Source organism: Lolium rigidum, chromosome 1 (genome assembly GCF_022539505.1).
Source record: "Lolium rigidum isolate FL_2022 chromosome 1, APGP_CSIRO_Lrig_0.1, whole genome shotgun sequence".
NCBI lineage: Eukaryota > Viridiplantae > Streptophyta > Magnoliopsida > Poales > Poaceae > Lolium > Lolium rigidum.
In genome coordinates, this window is record NC_061508.1 from 249,941,230 (window position 1) to 249,957,694 (window position 16,465).

At 42.1% G+C, this 16,465-nt stretch overlaps 1 protein-coding gene across 1 annotated transcript; it reads right to left on the reverse strand.

Annotated features, from left to right (window-relative positions):
• Positions 1-3,416: 3,416 nt before the first annotated feature.
• On the reverse strand, positions 3,417-14,771 carry LOC124657349 (disease resistance protein PIK6-NP-like). Its single transcript, XM_047195921.1, has 5 exons — positions 13,924-14,771; positions 12,401-13,598; positions 11,617-12,349; positions 3,881-3,940; positions 3,417-3,442 (listed from the first exon to the last, which is right to left on the reverse strand). The coding sequence occupies exons 1-5, from the start codon at positions 14,769-14,771 to the stop codon at positions 3,417-3,419; spliced, it is 2,865 nt and encodes a 954-aa protein (XP_047051877.1).
• Positions 14,772-16,465: the final 1,694 nt, after the last annotated feature.

Below are 16,465 nucleotides of genomic sequence, written 5' to 3' on the forward strand. Positions count from 1 at the left end.
ACTCATATTATGCACACATGTGCATCTTGGGATGACTTACGATGTTGCAGCAGAAAGTTTTCCTTTTCATCACATGAAAAGGCCAGTTTCCATTTTTGAGGTGCTGGAAACGAGGTGTTTTATGAAGCAACCACCAAATTAAAGTTTCACATTGGTACCAATATATTTTTAAAATACTAGAGCACCTGAGATGGACTATTTCACAACCGGTGTATCTGGAACCTTTTGGTCCACCCCTCATGAAAATTTTCCAACTATGCCGCGATTCTATACACTAGATTTAAATGTGCGCCTTGGCGCACGATCCCGTGAAATTCGTGTAGATTTACATTTCAAAAATAAGCAAAGCCAAAATTCGTGTCAGAATTTTTTTGTAGACCCTTTGCTTATTCTACAAACAAAATCTCCCATGTAGAATAGCCAGTTTATATGTTTCAAAATACAAGCAGCTAATTATCAAAACAACACGATTACAAAGAGGCATGTTCCATTCACAACTGTGGTAGCGGTCGGCCCACACTCTAGTCCGAGTGGATCCGTGGATGTCTTCTCTCTCACACCTTCTCACACGAGTCCGACCGATAGCCGGGCAGCTCGCCTTCCTTGCCCCCTATCTCCTCCATCCCCCGTCCCTTAGTCCAACTAAATCAGATCTAATGGCTCAGAGGCAAAATGCAAATGTGCAAGGGGCAAGCAGATGGAGAAGACATAGAAGCAAAAAAAAAACGAGGCAAGATGCTGAAAATCTTAACATCAGTAAACTTGGAAAATAGTACAATGTGGATACAGAATTAAACACAATAATAGTTATGTTCAAAGATAAGAAAAATACCATGACATTTGGGTTGAATGAATACAACAGAGGCACAAAAATGATCGTAAAATGGGGAGGACGATTCAAATTCAAAGATAAGAAAATTTTAAAGTAGGAGCTTGCCTAGAGATCGGAACCTTTGATCCGGTCATGGCAATTCACAACAGCCATATCTCTTTCTTTGCTTCCTCCCAATATGATGTGACCACCCCTGTAAGCGTCGTGTTCCATCTAGAGATAAATGGCACACATGTGCAAACTGGCATTTGTACCATGCTCTTGCAAACTAAAACAGATTCTCACTACAGCCGGAGTGTACGAGAAAGAACATAGTTGTGTGCACACACACATATCTTGGTATGCAACAGCTCATCTACTATGACATGATCTTATTTGCATGCCTAGCATGACCTCTTGTAACCCCACATAGAGAAAGAAAATGAATATGGCAAATTATTAGTTGAGAACTCACCAAGGTGGATGGAGAATAGTGGCACAATGTCCTGCCCAAAGTGAACAATAAACCAGACATCAAACTGGATAATATTTATTACTTGCACCAGATCATTTAGAAGCCTCGAAGTAAAGAAATATAATTACAAATAACTTGCCAAGGCGAGATGGTTTCTAAAACACCATATTTAGCACTACATGGGGAAGGATATTATAATCACAAAGGTCTAAGGGGAAATGGAGGAATGGTAAGAGCCTATGATGGAAATTGAAACCATATAATTACTACACTGTAATGTTAACATCAAGTTAATATTGTTGCTTGCAATACATCTGGTGCATCATATTATCTTTCTATATACATTAGTAAGAGATCCAAAAAATTCTCTTATAAAAACAGAGTAACAAACTGACCCATTCATCATGGTTCTTGAAAATATTGTGTGTTGCTAACCCTAAAAACACATGTTAATAATCTTAATAGACACTATAATATAAATCGAAACAAATATGCGTCTAGTCCTTATAAGAGACAACAATACAATGCAAAATTAATTTACGGAGACTGCAAGAGAGAGGAGAAGAGATAAACAAAGCTCGTGCCGTCAATATCCAGGACGAGTGAGGTAAAAAAATCATATAGATGAGATCCTTGTCGAGAGCTGCGACCATACGAGTCCGAGTCCGCATGTTCAAAGTTATCATAACACAATCAGAGTAGCCTTTGTACACTTCTGAAGTTTAACCTTAGACTCTGGAAATTTATTTACACTTATGAAGTTTAACCTTAGACTCATCCTGCGAAAAAAATAAGACAACAAGTTCAACAAAGAAGCATAGGATGAAACACCTATTTTTTTACACAGGCGTAATTTTTTAAATGCATGATAAAGAAGAAACTCTATCAATACGTATGCAATTAAAGTATTTGTCTAGACTCTAGCGCCATTATTAAGAACGGTATCACTTTCGTTGCCAAAAATGAGTAAAAAGAAGCTCAACAACAATATTTTAGAATAAATTTCTAGTTCTAGAAGCACAGCAGATCCTCCTTGGATCTGAGGCCTTGACCTGTAGGCCCTTATCCATTTTGTTCCCAAGTAGAGATACCTTCTTAAGTCTTATCTCTTCTAGAAGTAGCGTCACATGAAGCTGGTTTGATCTGAAAACAAAACTGGCATAAGCTATATATGAGGTTATAATTAATTAGTTAATACGGTGAAGAAATCAAATTATTTAGGGTGCCTCACACACATGAATCAACTCACTTGTCCCTGGATTCCTCCATTCGATTGAAGAAAGGTAATGCATGGAATCATATTTAATTTTCAGCTAGAATTTCATCTATAACTGAAAATATCATCCATCATAGGTTTTATACACAAATAAAAAGATCAACTCAAACTCTGAAGAATATTTTTAATGAAGAAATTCATTTTCTACTACGTGGATCTACTCCTTACACCACTGCAATAGAAAAACAGAGACATCTCCACGTAAGTTGTGCCACATCGTGCAATATATTTGTATCATTATATAATAAAATTTCTGCCATAAACAGTAGCAACTAATAGATGATGGTTATACCATGCTCGTTATGCATACCTGACACATCAATGCATGAACCCAATATCAGAACCCTTTTATCTTGTTTACTTCACTTCTTTTACGATGGAGTAGACACCCTACCAAGTAGTGCCGACTTAAGAAAAAGCAAAAAAGAAAGCTTGAGCCCCATCTATCAAGAAAACCAATCAACACTAACAAGCAGCAGCATCAAGCAATATGCGTTGTACGGCTGTTGATCCATGGCTAGCAGTTCAGATTCAACATGATGAATAGGTAGAAGCTCTATACCACGTCCGTGCGCGCTCAAGGCCTCAGGCCCATCCATACTCGGACTCGCAGCGGGCAGCAGCTAGTCATGCCGGATTCGTTAAAGACGAGTTCTCTCTAATGAAAGACAAGTAGATTGAGCCGAAGGCAAAGCATTACGATTACATAGTGGATATGATTGGCCGTGTAGGCTTAATGGATGAAGCATTTGCAATTATGGGCAACATGAGGTGTGAACCTAGTATACATTACACTGTATTGCATAGACCACATAAGAGTAGAGAGCATGAGAATCACTCCGACAAAAACTGCCCTAATCAGTTGATAGAATCAGCACCTCTGCAGGAAGAACACGAACATGACACAGTTCAAACAGAGGCCAAAGACTTTGTTAAGCTATAATAACCTATTTTTGCATCTAGGTGAAAAAAATAAAAGGCAAACATGTACGGCAAGAAACACGAATAAAAGGTTTCAGTTTCGACAGGATAAACACAAAATCATGCATAATAATATATGAAGAAACAACACTCTTGGCAAATTAGCACCATTTGTGGCCAGTTTAATCAAAGATTACCATACAGTATGTAAAATGACCTCAAGAGATACTTCTAGAAAAGCAAGATTATCAAGACAAAAAAGTCTACTTTCCAACTGAGCTAGTAAGGGTAGCAAAAAAAAGAATCTACATATTTCTTTGAACCTACTACTGAAAACTGCATACGTTGATCCCATTTTAATTTAGAAAATACTCACCAAAGCATTTTTTTCTTTTACCTGTTTCATTTGTAAGATTTTTCAAGCAGCCAAACCGAAAGGCGAGGACTCGTAATACACCTGTAATCACCATAGAGAATCAAATTCATAGATGGGAATTTTAAAATTAAGCCTATGGTCTGAATGTTGTAACGGTGAAAAGTCTCAAAAGTATTTACCTATTTGCACATTGTGAGGGTGTACCTCATGCATGTGTCATATGCATTTGAGCTGACAAGGTGAGGGTGCAGCAACGATAGAAAGATCTACAGATTGAGTTCTAACTATTTGTTGGCTAGTTGAATCTTGAACATAAGATGATAGTTGCACATTCCGTCCCCTGTTTCCAATTATAAATAAGTAAATAAACATTTAGTCTCATGATTATATTATCTAGAACTGTAGAAGGAAAGAAAAATGCTGAAACTATATGCAGAAAGTTGAAGTATCCATTTGGAAAGTTCAATGATAAGGCGGAGGGGGGCGCATTGACGCCTAAAGCGGACAATTTTCCAAGGCAGAGGGGGGAGCCTTGACGCCTAAGTGACGCCTTTAAAACCATGCCTCGAAGGCTCATAATTGATCGTCAAATCACTGCCAACACGATCTTGGATATTTGCAATAATGTCAGCAGTGGCCCCAAACTGCCAATTCCTATTGAACTTTCTCCAGAAGTCAGCTAATAAAGACAACACTATGTGAACCGCTGATCTGGCAAGACTAAATGGGTCCTTCAAAAGACAGAAACATGAATTGGTTTCTGGGTTAGCAAAGAAATTTTTGATGGTTTATGCCGTGAGTGAAGTTACTAAAAGGAAGTATACTTTTCTAGTCAAGTACATACGAATGTTATCTCCGACCAGTGTGTTGTACGGAGGGATTGAGCAGCTTACCATGACTAAGAAGCAACTCATAATATTATACCAAAATGATGTAAATGATTGATATGATATGCATTAGGATGCATAGCCCGCTAAAAATTCATACTTGACTTCTATCATTCTTCTCTACAGATTATTCTAGTAACAAAAGCATTTTACTTTTCATAAACCAACAAAGAGAAGAAACATGATATACCTCCTTTACAAATACAGTGCCAAGAGAAAGGGTGAGATGCTGGGCCAACCTCCTCTTTGACCATGAAGAACCGGGACTAAATAGAGCATGTGAGAGGGAGTATCAGGTGGAGCAAATTGCCCAGGCAAAGGGCACAAACATCCCTCCAATAAATTTCTACGAATAGCATGGAGGCACCAAACAAACCTAGCATTGCAACAAAAATGTTTATTAAAAATTGGCAGCATATCATGTGTACCTAGATCTAACAACCATCTGCATGAGAGCAAATGAAAAAATATAAAAGCAAGAAAGGAGGAACAGCCAGACCAACAACTTGGAATAGTTCCGCAAGATCATGAAACTGACAATGAATATCACCACATATTGTAACATGGCTTGTCACATGCCGAAAGCAGGTAAAAGTTGAAAAAACTAAAACAACATCATGAAGCGACATCTGGCCTCTAAAATGCACGGCTACATCCGCATCTATAATTGGAAGCTGAAATATTAGCTTCTCAATATAAATCCAATCTTTATTTCTAGGTCAATTCGAGTAAGAGAGAATTTGCAGTGGAATTTTCACTTTCAAATTTGAAGAAATAAGAAATACATGATGGGATACCCCCTAAGATTGATTTTCCGTTGTAATAAAGTATTTGCATCATATGCAAGTGGTAGCCCCAAGGTGTCGGATACACTAAAATATGACACCTAGTCAAGGAGGGTTTAACCTAGGGATTAACCTTATTAGATAGAATGAATAACTTCGCTAAAAAGCCTTCCATCAAATATACATAAGAGCCTTTCTCCATTGCATGAAGGCACGACAAGTGCAAAGTACGTACCACCTAAAGGCATAGCACTGTGTTGTTCCTTGTAAGCTTTACAACGCAAATATTAACGCATAGCACCTTTGGTCTTGAAATTTGGCACTTCTCATAAATAAATAATGGCTGGGCATCTAAAAATGAAGGACAAAATAGAGAAATTATTTATTTATACCACATATTTATAGCCCCAAGCATCAGTATACTGATGTAAAAAAACATAGAAGCGATAAAGAACAAAAACAATTTAACTTTGAACCCCTGAATCAAGATCACTTCGGGTAACAATAAACCAGTTTTCAACATTATCAAGTTCAAATGACCTGATTTTATTTTCCATCATGGATGGGGCATAATCATGTCAGTGCAAGGGTAGATCACATCAAACCAAGTTATTTAAGATGCAAGATTGGTAGTCACAGAAGTAAGTCCAAGATACATGAAGACCAAAAGGTGAAGAACTGAAATTATTTTTCCATCTCATAAATCAAGATAAAAAAACCAGTGAGAAACACAAAAATTAGTCCCAAAGATAGTAAGGAACTTCTTGGTTACATAAGCCAGTCCATATAAGTAACTGGAGATTTGATTAAGCAACATATTTCACATGCATACCATCTGCTGGTTGACAGGAATTAGACATAATTAATGGTCATCATTTATGAATAGGATCTTTTATTGGCTTTGTTTGCTAAACAACCTTACACTGCCCTGACAATATGTACCCATGTACAAGCCGATACCTCAACATGGATGAAGCACTGAACATGTGCAGACTGTAGGTCAAGAAAGTAGACAAACTGTAAATATAGAGGAAATACGCAAAGCCTGTATAATTGCAGGCTAGCACCTAGTAAGAGGAAAAAAATTAACATGGAGAAAACTAAACCATCCAAGTCAGTCAACCTGAAATTTAACATGCAGTGGCAGTAGACATAGTGGACCTTTCTTGGCTGCTTTGCAGGCACAACACCTCAACCTCACTGCCCAACAAAATGGAAGATTTCCATTTATTGAGACCATATTTTTAACATCACCAGAACTTATGTGAGGTGTGCACATAAACACTGACCTTTCTGGAATAAAATGGCGAAGCGTGATGGATTGTATGATGGTTAGAAGAGAGAACAATTTGGTCCCATCCAATTCTGAAAAATGAAGCAATCTTCTTATTATCTACACTAATCATTGTCCATAGTTTTAGCAAGCCATCAAAACCAACAGTGTAGGCATAAAAAAAGAATCTGATATGCACAAATTAGTTTATGTATAGAACAACTGGTAATACCACTAAGAGCATTATGTTCAATTAACTTATAGACTGAACAATTAAAAGCCACCACATGTCAGTCAAAAACAATTTGCTAAATTAATATATCCAGACCAGACCTAACTATAACCTAACATATCCGTAAAGCTTACTAATCCCATCATCAAAATCTATAGTCAAGTGCTCCAATCGAGAAGCACATCGCTGAAATCGCTGAAACATTTTCTATGCAATACCAGGACAATCATGCAAAGTTGCATGAATAAGGGCATCAAGAGGGAACAGAGAGACCTGAGATCAAGTGTAGGTGCTGCCTCCATGATGCGAGGACGACGGTGGCGGCGAGAGTGCAGCAGCGGCGCGAGATCGATGGGGAGAGGTTAATCCTGGTGAACACCGCCGAGGGTCTCATCAACGATGGCGGCATACCATGTAGAGCTACAGGATAAAGGGGATCCAGAGAGGGAGAGAGAGAGGGGAACATGCTGTTGATGGTGTGACCAGGCCATTGACGGCAGCTGCAGCGCGTGCTCCTTGTCGCCAGCGCCGGCGGCCGCATCACGTGCTCCTCGTCTCCTTCGCCGGCAGCGGATCCTGCCTCCACATCTTCACTAGAGGAAGAGGGAGAGGAGGTAAGGGAGCAGGAGGGCGGGCGCGGAGGGCGAGCGCGGAGGGCGGGCACGGAGCGGAGGCGGCGGCTGGGAGCGGAGGAGGCCCCCAACCGAGAGGGGATTGGGGAGAGGAGGAGGCGTGCGAGGGATTGGTGGAGCGCTAGCGACGTCGGGCCGAGTGGGCTTTCACACGACCCATGGATAAAACGCGGGTTCGTGGGAGGGCCTCGCGCCCTGGACGAAATCGACGGCGGAGATCGCGCCACGTCAGCTCGATCTAACGGCCGAAAATCCAAAGCGCTGTGAGACCCCCTATGGGGGGCATCATATACACCTTTAGATAACATTGGTCGTTCGAGGTTTCATGACATTTAGGTCAAACGACCAATGTTATGTATAGAATCGCGGCATAGTTTGTAAAAATCATTTTTAGGTTCAAAATAGGGATTCCTCTCATTTTTCTGATCGATTTAGACATATGATTTGTCAAATTCTGATTTACAGATTTAAAGATATTAATTATTCCATATTAAATAGAAAAAGAAAAAATAAATTATTTTATTGTTCATTTGAATTCAAGATTAATATATTTATTCATTATAGTTTATGTAGGTAATTTTTTAGAATTCAAAAGAATAAAGATGTGCCACATCAAGGAATAGGGGTTAATATGATTGATATGGTAGTATTATCAACAAGGTGTGATTTCTTTCATGCAAGCTAGCCTAGAAGGAACAGAAAAGTTAAGCTAAGCATGCTAAGACTGGAGTAGTGTGAGGATGAATGACTGAGCGAGAAGTTTGATCATTAGTAGAATTTGACCTAATATTAAATATAGGTAGAGATAAAATGGTCTATGTGAGAGATTAAAAATATTGAAAAAAAAAGAAAACAATTTGAAAACAATTCGAGCCAGAATTGCCAAATGGTCGTTATTTCTATGCGGACGGCTAGTCTGTACGGACGGCACTTTGATTTATACCGAGACATTATTGTGCCGACAGCAAGGTGCCAACGACTACCGTCGGCACAGACGTGGGCCGATGACTGCCATCGGCACAGGCGTGGGCCGACGGCAAAGCAAGCTGTGCCGCCCGTCAGCACCTTTAGCTGGTTCCGTAGTGCCTACTTAGTGAATCGTACGAAAAGTGAACAATTTCGAAACACAGAATAGTTAGCTAGTACTAGCAGTAATCCAAAGAGAGGCTAGCTAGGGCAGTAGCATTCCAAGATGCATGTGCAACAACAGTGAAACTTGTATTCTCGCATCCATGTCGACCGAACGGATTGAATTGCAAAGCTCACACTACCCAAAAAACGTTGTTGCTGAGTATCGAGCTGTTTGCCGAGAGTAATGCTTTCGGAACTCGGCTAACAGCTCCTTTGCAAAACACTCCGCAAAGTCTCAGAAAACACTCGGTGAATAAAGCGGACTCAGCAGAGAGCAAGAAAAACACTCGACCTAGCGGCTCTACATTTTTTATGGTGCTCCTCGACTACCATATCTTGATTTTTAGGGTGAAAATTCCAGAACTGATATCTATTGGTTGTACCTAACCATAGTCTAGCTAAAGACATTGTCATAGAAGCCTAGACATTCAGCGGAGTGAAAATCCAAGATCTTATCGGGCGACAACAATGCTGGTGCATTATTCTTTTCTTAGCGATGGTATTTTTGGAGAATCTCGAGTGTACTCCGAGTGTTATCTTTGGTGGTGGTTAGACTTTAGAGGGCTGCTGTTGCGAGTATTTCATCACCGTGATAGGGTCTTAGCTTTTATTTTTCTCTCTTGTTCATTTCTTCTTGGTTGTGTGCATCTTTAATGTATGTAGACATTTAGTTAATGCAGAGGCTCATGTAATTCGTACCTTGCCGATATTAATATATTTCTTTTATCAAAAAACTAGAAACTCTACCAAGATCTGACACAGAAAGACATAAATACGCACGGTCCAGCGTTGGCCGCAACAACAACATCAGCAATAATGTCGGTGTTGTCTCCCATGTGGAGGTTGCCAAAGAGCTCGTCGACATCCGGGAAAAAGTCGTCGTTGGGAAACTCATCGTCGAACGTGTCATGTTTCTAGTAGTTGTGCACAAGAGGCAGGGTTCCAGAGCCATATTGTCCCGTCGGTATGTGCCCGCCGACGGACGGGATGAGAAAGACGAAAGCGGTGGCGCAAGGTTCTGGGAAGAGGCGGTCACATATGTGTCTCGTACCGGCTAGGGTTCACGTCTGCGCTTATATAGTGCGGTTTGGAAAGGTTGTAGGACTCATCTCACGTCGGAGGGCACAGCCACGGTCCAGAAAAACCAGCTCGGCGAGATTCTCGCAACCCACGGCGCGTCGAGACATGCATGTCGAGACGAGGCGGGCAGCGGTGGAGGAGTGCGCAAGGCTCTCTCTTCTCACTCACTTACAAGTACTAGAACAATCCCCCTTTAAATCAGCCCAACTCTCTCTCAGCTGGCAATGTGGAACTAAACTTTAGTCCCACCCCTTTTCCTACCCATGTGGATAAGAGAATTTCAAAATTTGTATTGGGCTATAGGCTTGGCTTAGGCCCAAGGCCAAATTCTAACACTACAAAGGTGAAAGCTCAAAATAGCACCCATACTCTGTAAATAAAACGATCGTATTCGAAAGCTGCTATGAAAATAGATGAACAATGCACCTTAATGAAGAACTAAACGTGCAAGCAAGACAACACTACATAATCGTTAATCTCATCGTCCTTCCGAAAGGAAGAAATAAGAGATGAAGTTCATCATGAGCAACATGCACCAAGCTACCCGGAAACTCGACGGTTATTGAGTTGACGAGAGAAAAAAAAATATATCAGTAGGCAGAATGAGAGGGATTCGTGTCTTTGCATAAGGAAGACGAATGTAGGCGGCCGTATTTGTTGGAACGGAAGCTGCACATACGGTAGACGGAACTTGTAGGCTCTCGCTCGCACGACCGTGTCCGAGTCGGCTAAACCTGTTGGCTACTAACACCTGCAATGCCATTTGGAAGCACATACATTCAAATGGTTCAGTTACACGGAGAAGTGCAAAACAGAGTTCATACAAGTACACATATTGCTAGTGCATTGTCTGCTAATTACTCAAGAGCGCTTCACATCTATTCTTGCAAGTAGCAGGCAGAAACAAGAACTATAACTACTCCAAAGTAAATGCTGCAAGAACAATTAATTTATATTAAATGATTGCAGAATTTGACTTGAATGGTGTCCTCCACTTGAAACTGAAAAAAAAGGAAACACCAATAATTACGTGCTCCCTCCGACTCATATTACTTGCCACTATGTACCTTTTTCGATAAAGAGAATATATCAATATCGGAAGATACCAATTACATCCAGCCTATGCAACAACGCAGTACGCTAATGGTAGTACGGATGCACACAACTAAAAAAAAAAGAAAACTAAGAAAAAAATCCCGCTACGGTACTCCAGTCCTAACAACAACAGTATAACCACCACCAAGACAACACCTAAAATCCAGGCTCTCCACAAACGACGCCTCCAAGAAAGGAACAGTGCACAAGCGTCATCGTAGGCCGATCAAAAGATCGTAGGTTTTCACCTTGGAGATAGTTTTCGCTCTCAAAAGAACGCCTACATCAAGACCTCCAATTAAGGCTAGATCTTGGATTTTCACGCTGAAAGATAAGACTCTGAACTTCGCCTGCTGCCCCCACTTTCATATCCTCCAATCCGGCCTTCAAAAATTCTCCGTCTCTGATACACCATGGACTAAAATGTCATCTGCTGGCAACACAGAACAGAGTTTCGCGTCGCTTCCTCCAAAACCAAACAGTCGGAATAAAAGCATGGGTGCACACGACCGAATACCTCCCAAGCTAGCAAACTCCAGGAGCACTGTTACATTTGCCACTATGTACCTAGAACTAAAATATACGTAGATACATCTGTATTACTCTGTATTACTGACAACTAGTATAGATCAGAGGGAGTACATCGGGCACATACGAAGGGACGGTTAGGATGGTCCTCCTCTGCGGCGATTAGTGCAGCCTCTGCGTTTTCCATCTCCTGCTCACTCGCTTCGATGCAGAACAGGTTAACCGAGACTATCTCCAGTGAAGGGAGATGTCCCATGCCCAAATCAAAGCCGCCACGGGAGACCCACGTAGCTGGGAAGGCGAACTCAAGCTGCTCGAGCCTTGGTGCAGCTCCTTCTGGAAATATGGAAGGCACCGCCGCAATATTAGTGAAGCAGAGCTGTGTCGCACATGGGAACCCGTCTGCGGTAACAACGTACATTTGTACTACATTCTGCCCTGAGAAGTTGTCATCATCCCCGAGCCCGAGATACCGAAGAGCGGGCAGCATACCAAGAAGTTGAATGTCCTGCGGTTGCACTCCATGTACCCATATATCCAGGTAAGATAAAAGGGGAAGCGATGAAGGATTAATCCATGCTGGGAGTTTGAGGAACGGGAAGACCTGTAACTGACAGATTAGTCGACGGAGTTGTCGAGGTGGCACCCAGACTTCCCGTGTGAGATCAACGAGTCCACCGAGGGCGTTAAGATACAGACTCTCCAGGTTGTGCAGATTGTTTAGGGACTCTACAAAAGCTTCATTCATACTCTCGCTCAGATCCATCATCTCAAATCGGACCACTCTCAGCTTGGTCAGATGGCCAAGCTCTTTCACAATATGGAGGTTTAAGTTGCCTCGAGGTTTCTGTGCCACCATCAGTCCGTCGTATGAATTGCCTGAAGATTCCTGCCTCACCTTCAATCTGTCCAGCACTTCTAAGGAAGTCAGGTTACCTATCCCAGGTGGCAGCTCCATATGATTGTCAACAAACAGACACATGAGATGTCTCAGTCGAACAACACTCGACGGCAGCTCTTTTATCCGGGTGTTTCTTAGGTCCATGGTTTGCAAAAACCGTAGCTTACATATGTCCACTGGGATCTTCTCAAGATTAGTATCCTTTAGACCAAGGTACCTCAGATGCAGTAAGCTACCCACATATCCAATATCTGAGATAGGGCAGCCTTCTAAATCCAACACGCGCAGAACTGGAAAGTTTGGAATGTCCAACACTTGGCTTACAACAATATTTGGGCAAACGGTAAGTGATCTCACTCGTGCCATCCTAGTGGTCGCAACATTCACCTTGAAATCTTGGATAGATAATATGTGAACCTTGCTCTGCGAATTAGCCATTTTTCTCTCGGTACCATCCAATACAGTAACAAAATTTTGTCCAATCGACAATGAACATATGAGATCAAGTACCATGTCATGCACACTGCAAGCTTCTACTTTTTCTTCATCATCAATGCCTATTGGTTGGATCATACTTCTATTTACTAGTTCATTGAAGTAGCTATCACCAAGCTCATATAAGCTAGTCTCTTGTTTTTCACTATAGACAAAACCTTCGGAGATCCATTTCCATACCAACTTGTCTCTCATAATCTTGTGATCTTCTGGAAAGATACTTAGATATAATAAACAAGGTTTCAAATAAGAAGGCAGATCATAATAGCTGAACAATAATATCTTATTCATCTCCTCCACACTGCGATCTTCTGTAAGTCCACGGCCAATGGAATTTAGCAACTCATACCATTGGTCATTTGCTTTTATGTGACGATTACTAGCTAGAAGACTAGCTATAGTAACAATGGCTAATGGTATCCCGCCACATTTTTGTAAGATGTCTTCAGATACTTGCACTAATTCACGAGGACACCCTCTCTCGTGGGAAAATACTCTTTTATGGAAGAGCTTTCTTGATACATTTTGAGAAAGAGGTTTCATTCTGTAGATATCATAACTACAAGAGCAACATGCTTTAGAGACACTAACTTTACGGGTTGTGGTGATCAATCGACTGCCAGGACTCTTCTTAGGAAAAGCACACTTAATTAATTGCCACACTTTTTCATCCCATATGTCATCCATTACGATGATGTACCTACATGGGTGTTTCTGAGTGTTAGTTGACAAATCAATCAAGATAAACCTAGGATGATGCCGCACCTACACGAATAGTGTTTAAGTCTTATTTGAGAAATCAATCAAGATAGAAATAGTATTCTTTTGCAAGGAGGTCGAATGAATTACGTATGTGAAATTATGCATGAACAAATATTTAAATCACTAGCTAATGACCAACCATATGATTTTCACCTCACAAAAATATGATATTAAAATCATATATACTAGAAAAAAATGATGTCATGACTTTACCATAGAAAAACATTACTGACTAGTAGCAGGATGAAGATAAGCATATATACCTCTTGTTTGTAAGGAAATCACCGACCATGTCGATGAGCTGTCTTTCATCCCTTTTTGCATTATGAATGTCTGCAAACTTGTTCTTGTCAAGTTCATACAGAATATCCTTCAAAACTTCCTTTATGTCAGGATTTTGAGAAACCGAAACAAAAGCATGACAATCAAATTGTACTTTGATATTGTCATACGTCACTTTGGCAAGAGTTGTCTTGCCTAACCCACCAAATCCAACAATAGAGATCGTCTTCAATGGATTCTTGGACCAGTCATCACCTTCAAGCAGTATGTTAATCAACATGTCTCTTGTTTCTTCAATGCCGACGAGCTCCTTCACATCCGTGTACAGAGCCATCACGCGAGGGTCAATGCTAACACTCGCGTTGTCATTGCTAACATCAGAGCCGGTGTAGCGGATATCTTGTTCGTACCTTTGACGTAGCTCAGCCAACTGCTTTGCTTGACCCACCGCCTCTTCTAGATCATCGTAAATTCGGTGGAGATCCTTCCCTTTCTTGAATAGGTTGATAGTCTTCTTGAGTACCTTCTTGACTCTGTTTTTTGGATTGGTAGGATCGCGATGATCCTCCACACGTACCATGAAGGAGTCAATGATGTCCTCCATTTGGTAGGACAACTCCTTCACCTTTCCTGCCCAAATCTTCACCCCCTCATCGAGCCGTTCCGGTGGCACTTTTGCCACCTTCCGAAGAGCAGCATGCATCAACGTCAACTCTGTCACGAGAGACTCAATGCCTTTCCTCAACCGCCTCTCCAAGGTGAACTCACCGACGAGCAGGTCGCCAAACTTTGGAAGAAGAGGGCCGATAGCCCCCATGGCGATCTCCATGGAAATACCAATCAAGGCTGTGGTTGTGTTTTGGATGGACAGAAGCTGGAAATGGCACCGTGATTCCTACGTACTCACTTGGCAATTAGTAGAAACCAACAATGGGGCACATCATTTTTAATAAGAAGACAACTGGACATTGATCGTGCGCACGGAGTGGCTACCTTGTGACCTTTTGTACAAGGATGCCATTTGGAATCCACCAAAATCCAGAGCTGACTTTGGAAGGGACAGCCAAATATAGAGATATATTCTTCCTAGCTAACACGCATAAGCTATCGTGTGTGCAACTCTAATATACCCGTATACATGGACGACCATGTTTAAGCGTGAGGATAAGTCTGCCTACACGACGTGATGTATTAGTTTACTTAACAGCTCAGCTTGCAATGGCATTGATAAACTCAACACGCTATATAGTTGGATAGATATAGATGTACTCCAGAACTACAGACCATTTTGAAAATTTTACACATTTGAACTCATTTCAAGAACGTTTTGATATTAGCAGCTCAGTTTGCATTGACCCCGAACAGACAACCGTTAAAACTCTGTCCAACAATAGTTGTGATTCGAGATAAAAGTACTGAGATCAGATTTTCGCAATGAGTACACACCGTTGGTTACGATCTGTTAAATTTCAGAAATGAGCATCTATGTCTGGTGCGATCTGATGAGGAAGAAGATAGGTAATTATGAAGGGTGGAGGCCAGGAATGTAAAGCCCGGCCACAATTTTTTTTCCAAGGTTTACGGGGGAAATTCCCACCGCTTGTTGCATTCCACGAAAGTAGCCTTGAAGGCCCATGTGCTTACAAACAGCTTGAGGGAAATACAGGGGGTACAGGAGAGAAGAGTACAACAAAAAAACAGAAAAAATAAAAACTAGAAAAAGGGAACACAAAGGGAAGGGGAGGTTAGCATTCGATGCCAACCGAACCCCCCAGGAGGTCAGCACCTCAAAGGAAGACCCCTACAACGTGGCATGGCGAGTGACGGGCAATGACGAAGGACCTGCAGAAACCGAGACCAAAGCTCAGTCGAAGGGCGTCGGATAGCCGAGACTGGGGCGACGACACCGGTGTGCCGACCCCATGGTCGAAGGACGACGTAGAAACAAGTCATGCCACTAGCACGAACCGACCAAAGTCACAACTAGGGGCCATCTCGAGGACCTCAAGCCAACCGCCAGACGAGGATCTCCGGTGAGAACTACACCGCGAGCAGGCAGACCAAGGGAGCAAGTAGTGGAATACTTGGACACCTACAGAAGCACACCAAGAAGCGTCCCGGCACTGTCGAAAGGCGTCGGATAGCCGAGACCGTGCGACGACACCGGTGTGTCGCCAGCGAAGCCGAAGGGCAATGTGCTGCCGAGACCAAGCACAGTCGAAGGGCGTCGGATAGCCGAGATGGGACGACGACACCGATGTGCCACCCCCGTGGTCGAAGGGCGACACATGCCAAGGCCACCCCGGAACATCTAGGCGGCTCTGTCGAAGCCACCATGACAACAACCTGATCCCATAGGAAAGCTAGCCGGCGGCCAGCGGGAAGCAAGAGGCAGACACCGCCCCAAGCGTGCACGGGGGGAGCACAAAGCCAACAGGACGCCTCCACTGAGGAGCACGACGCTTGCGGCGTCGTCGTCCGCAGGCTTTCGCCCGGATGTGCACCTGCACCACAACATCGGGA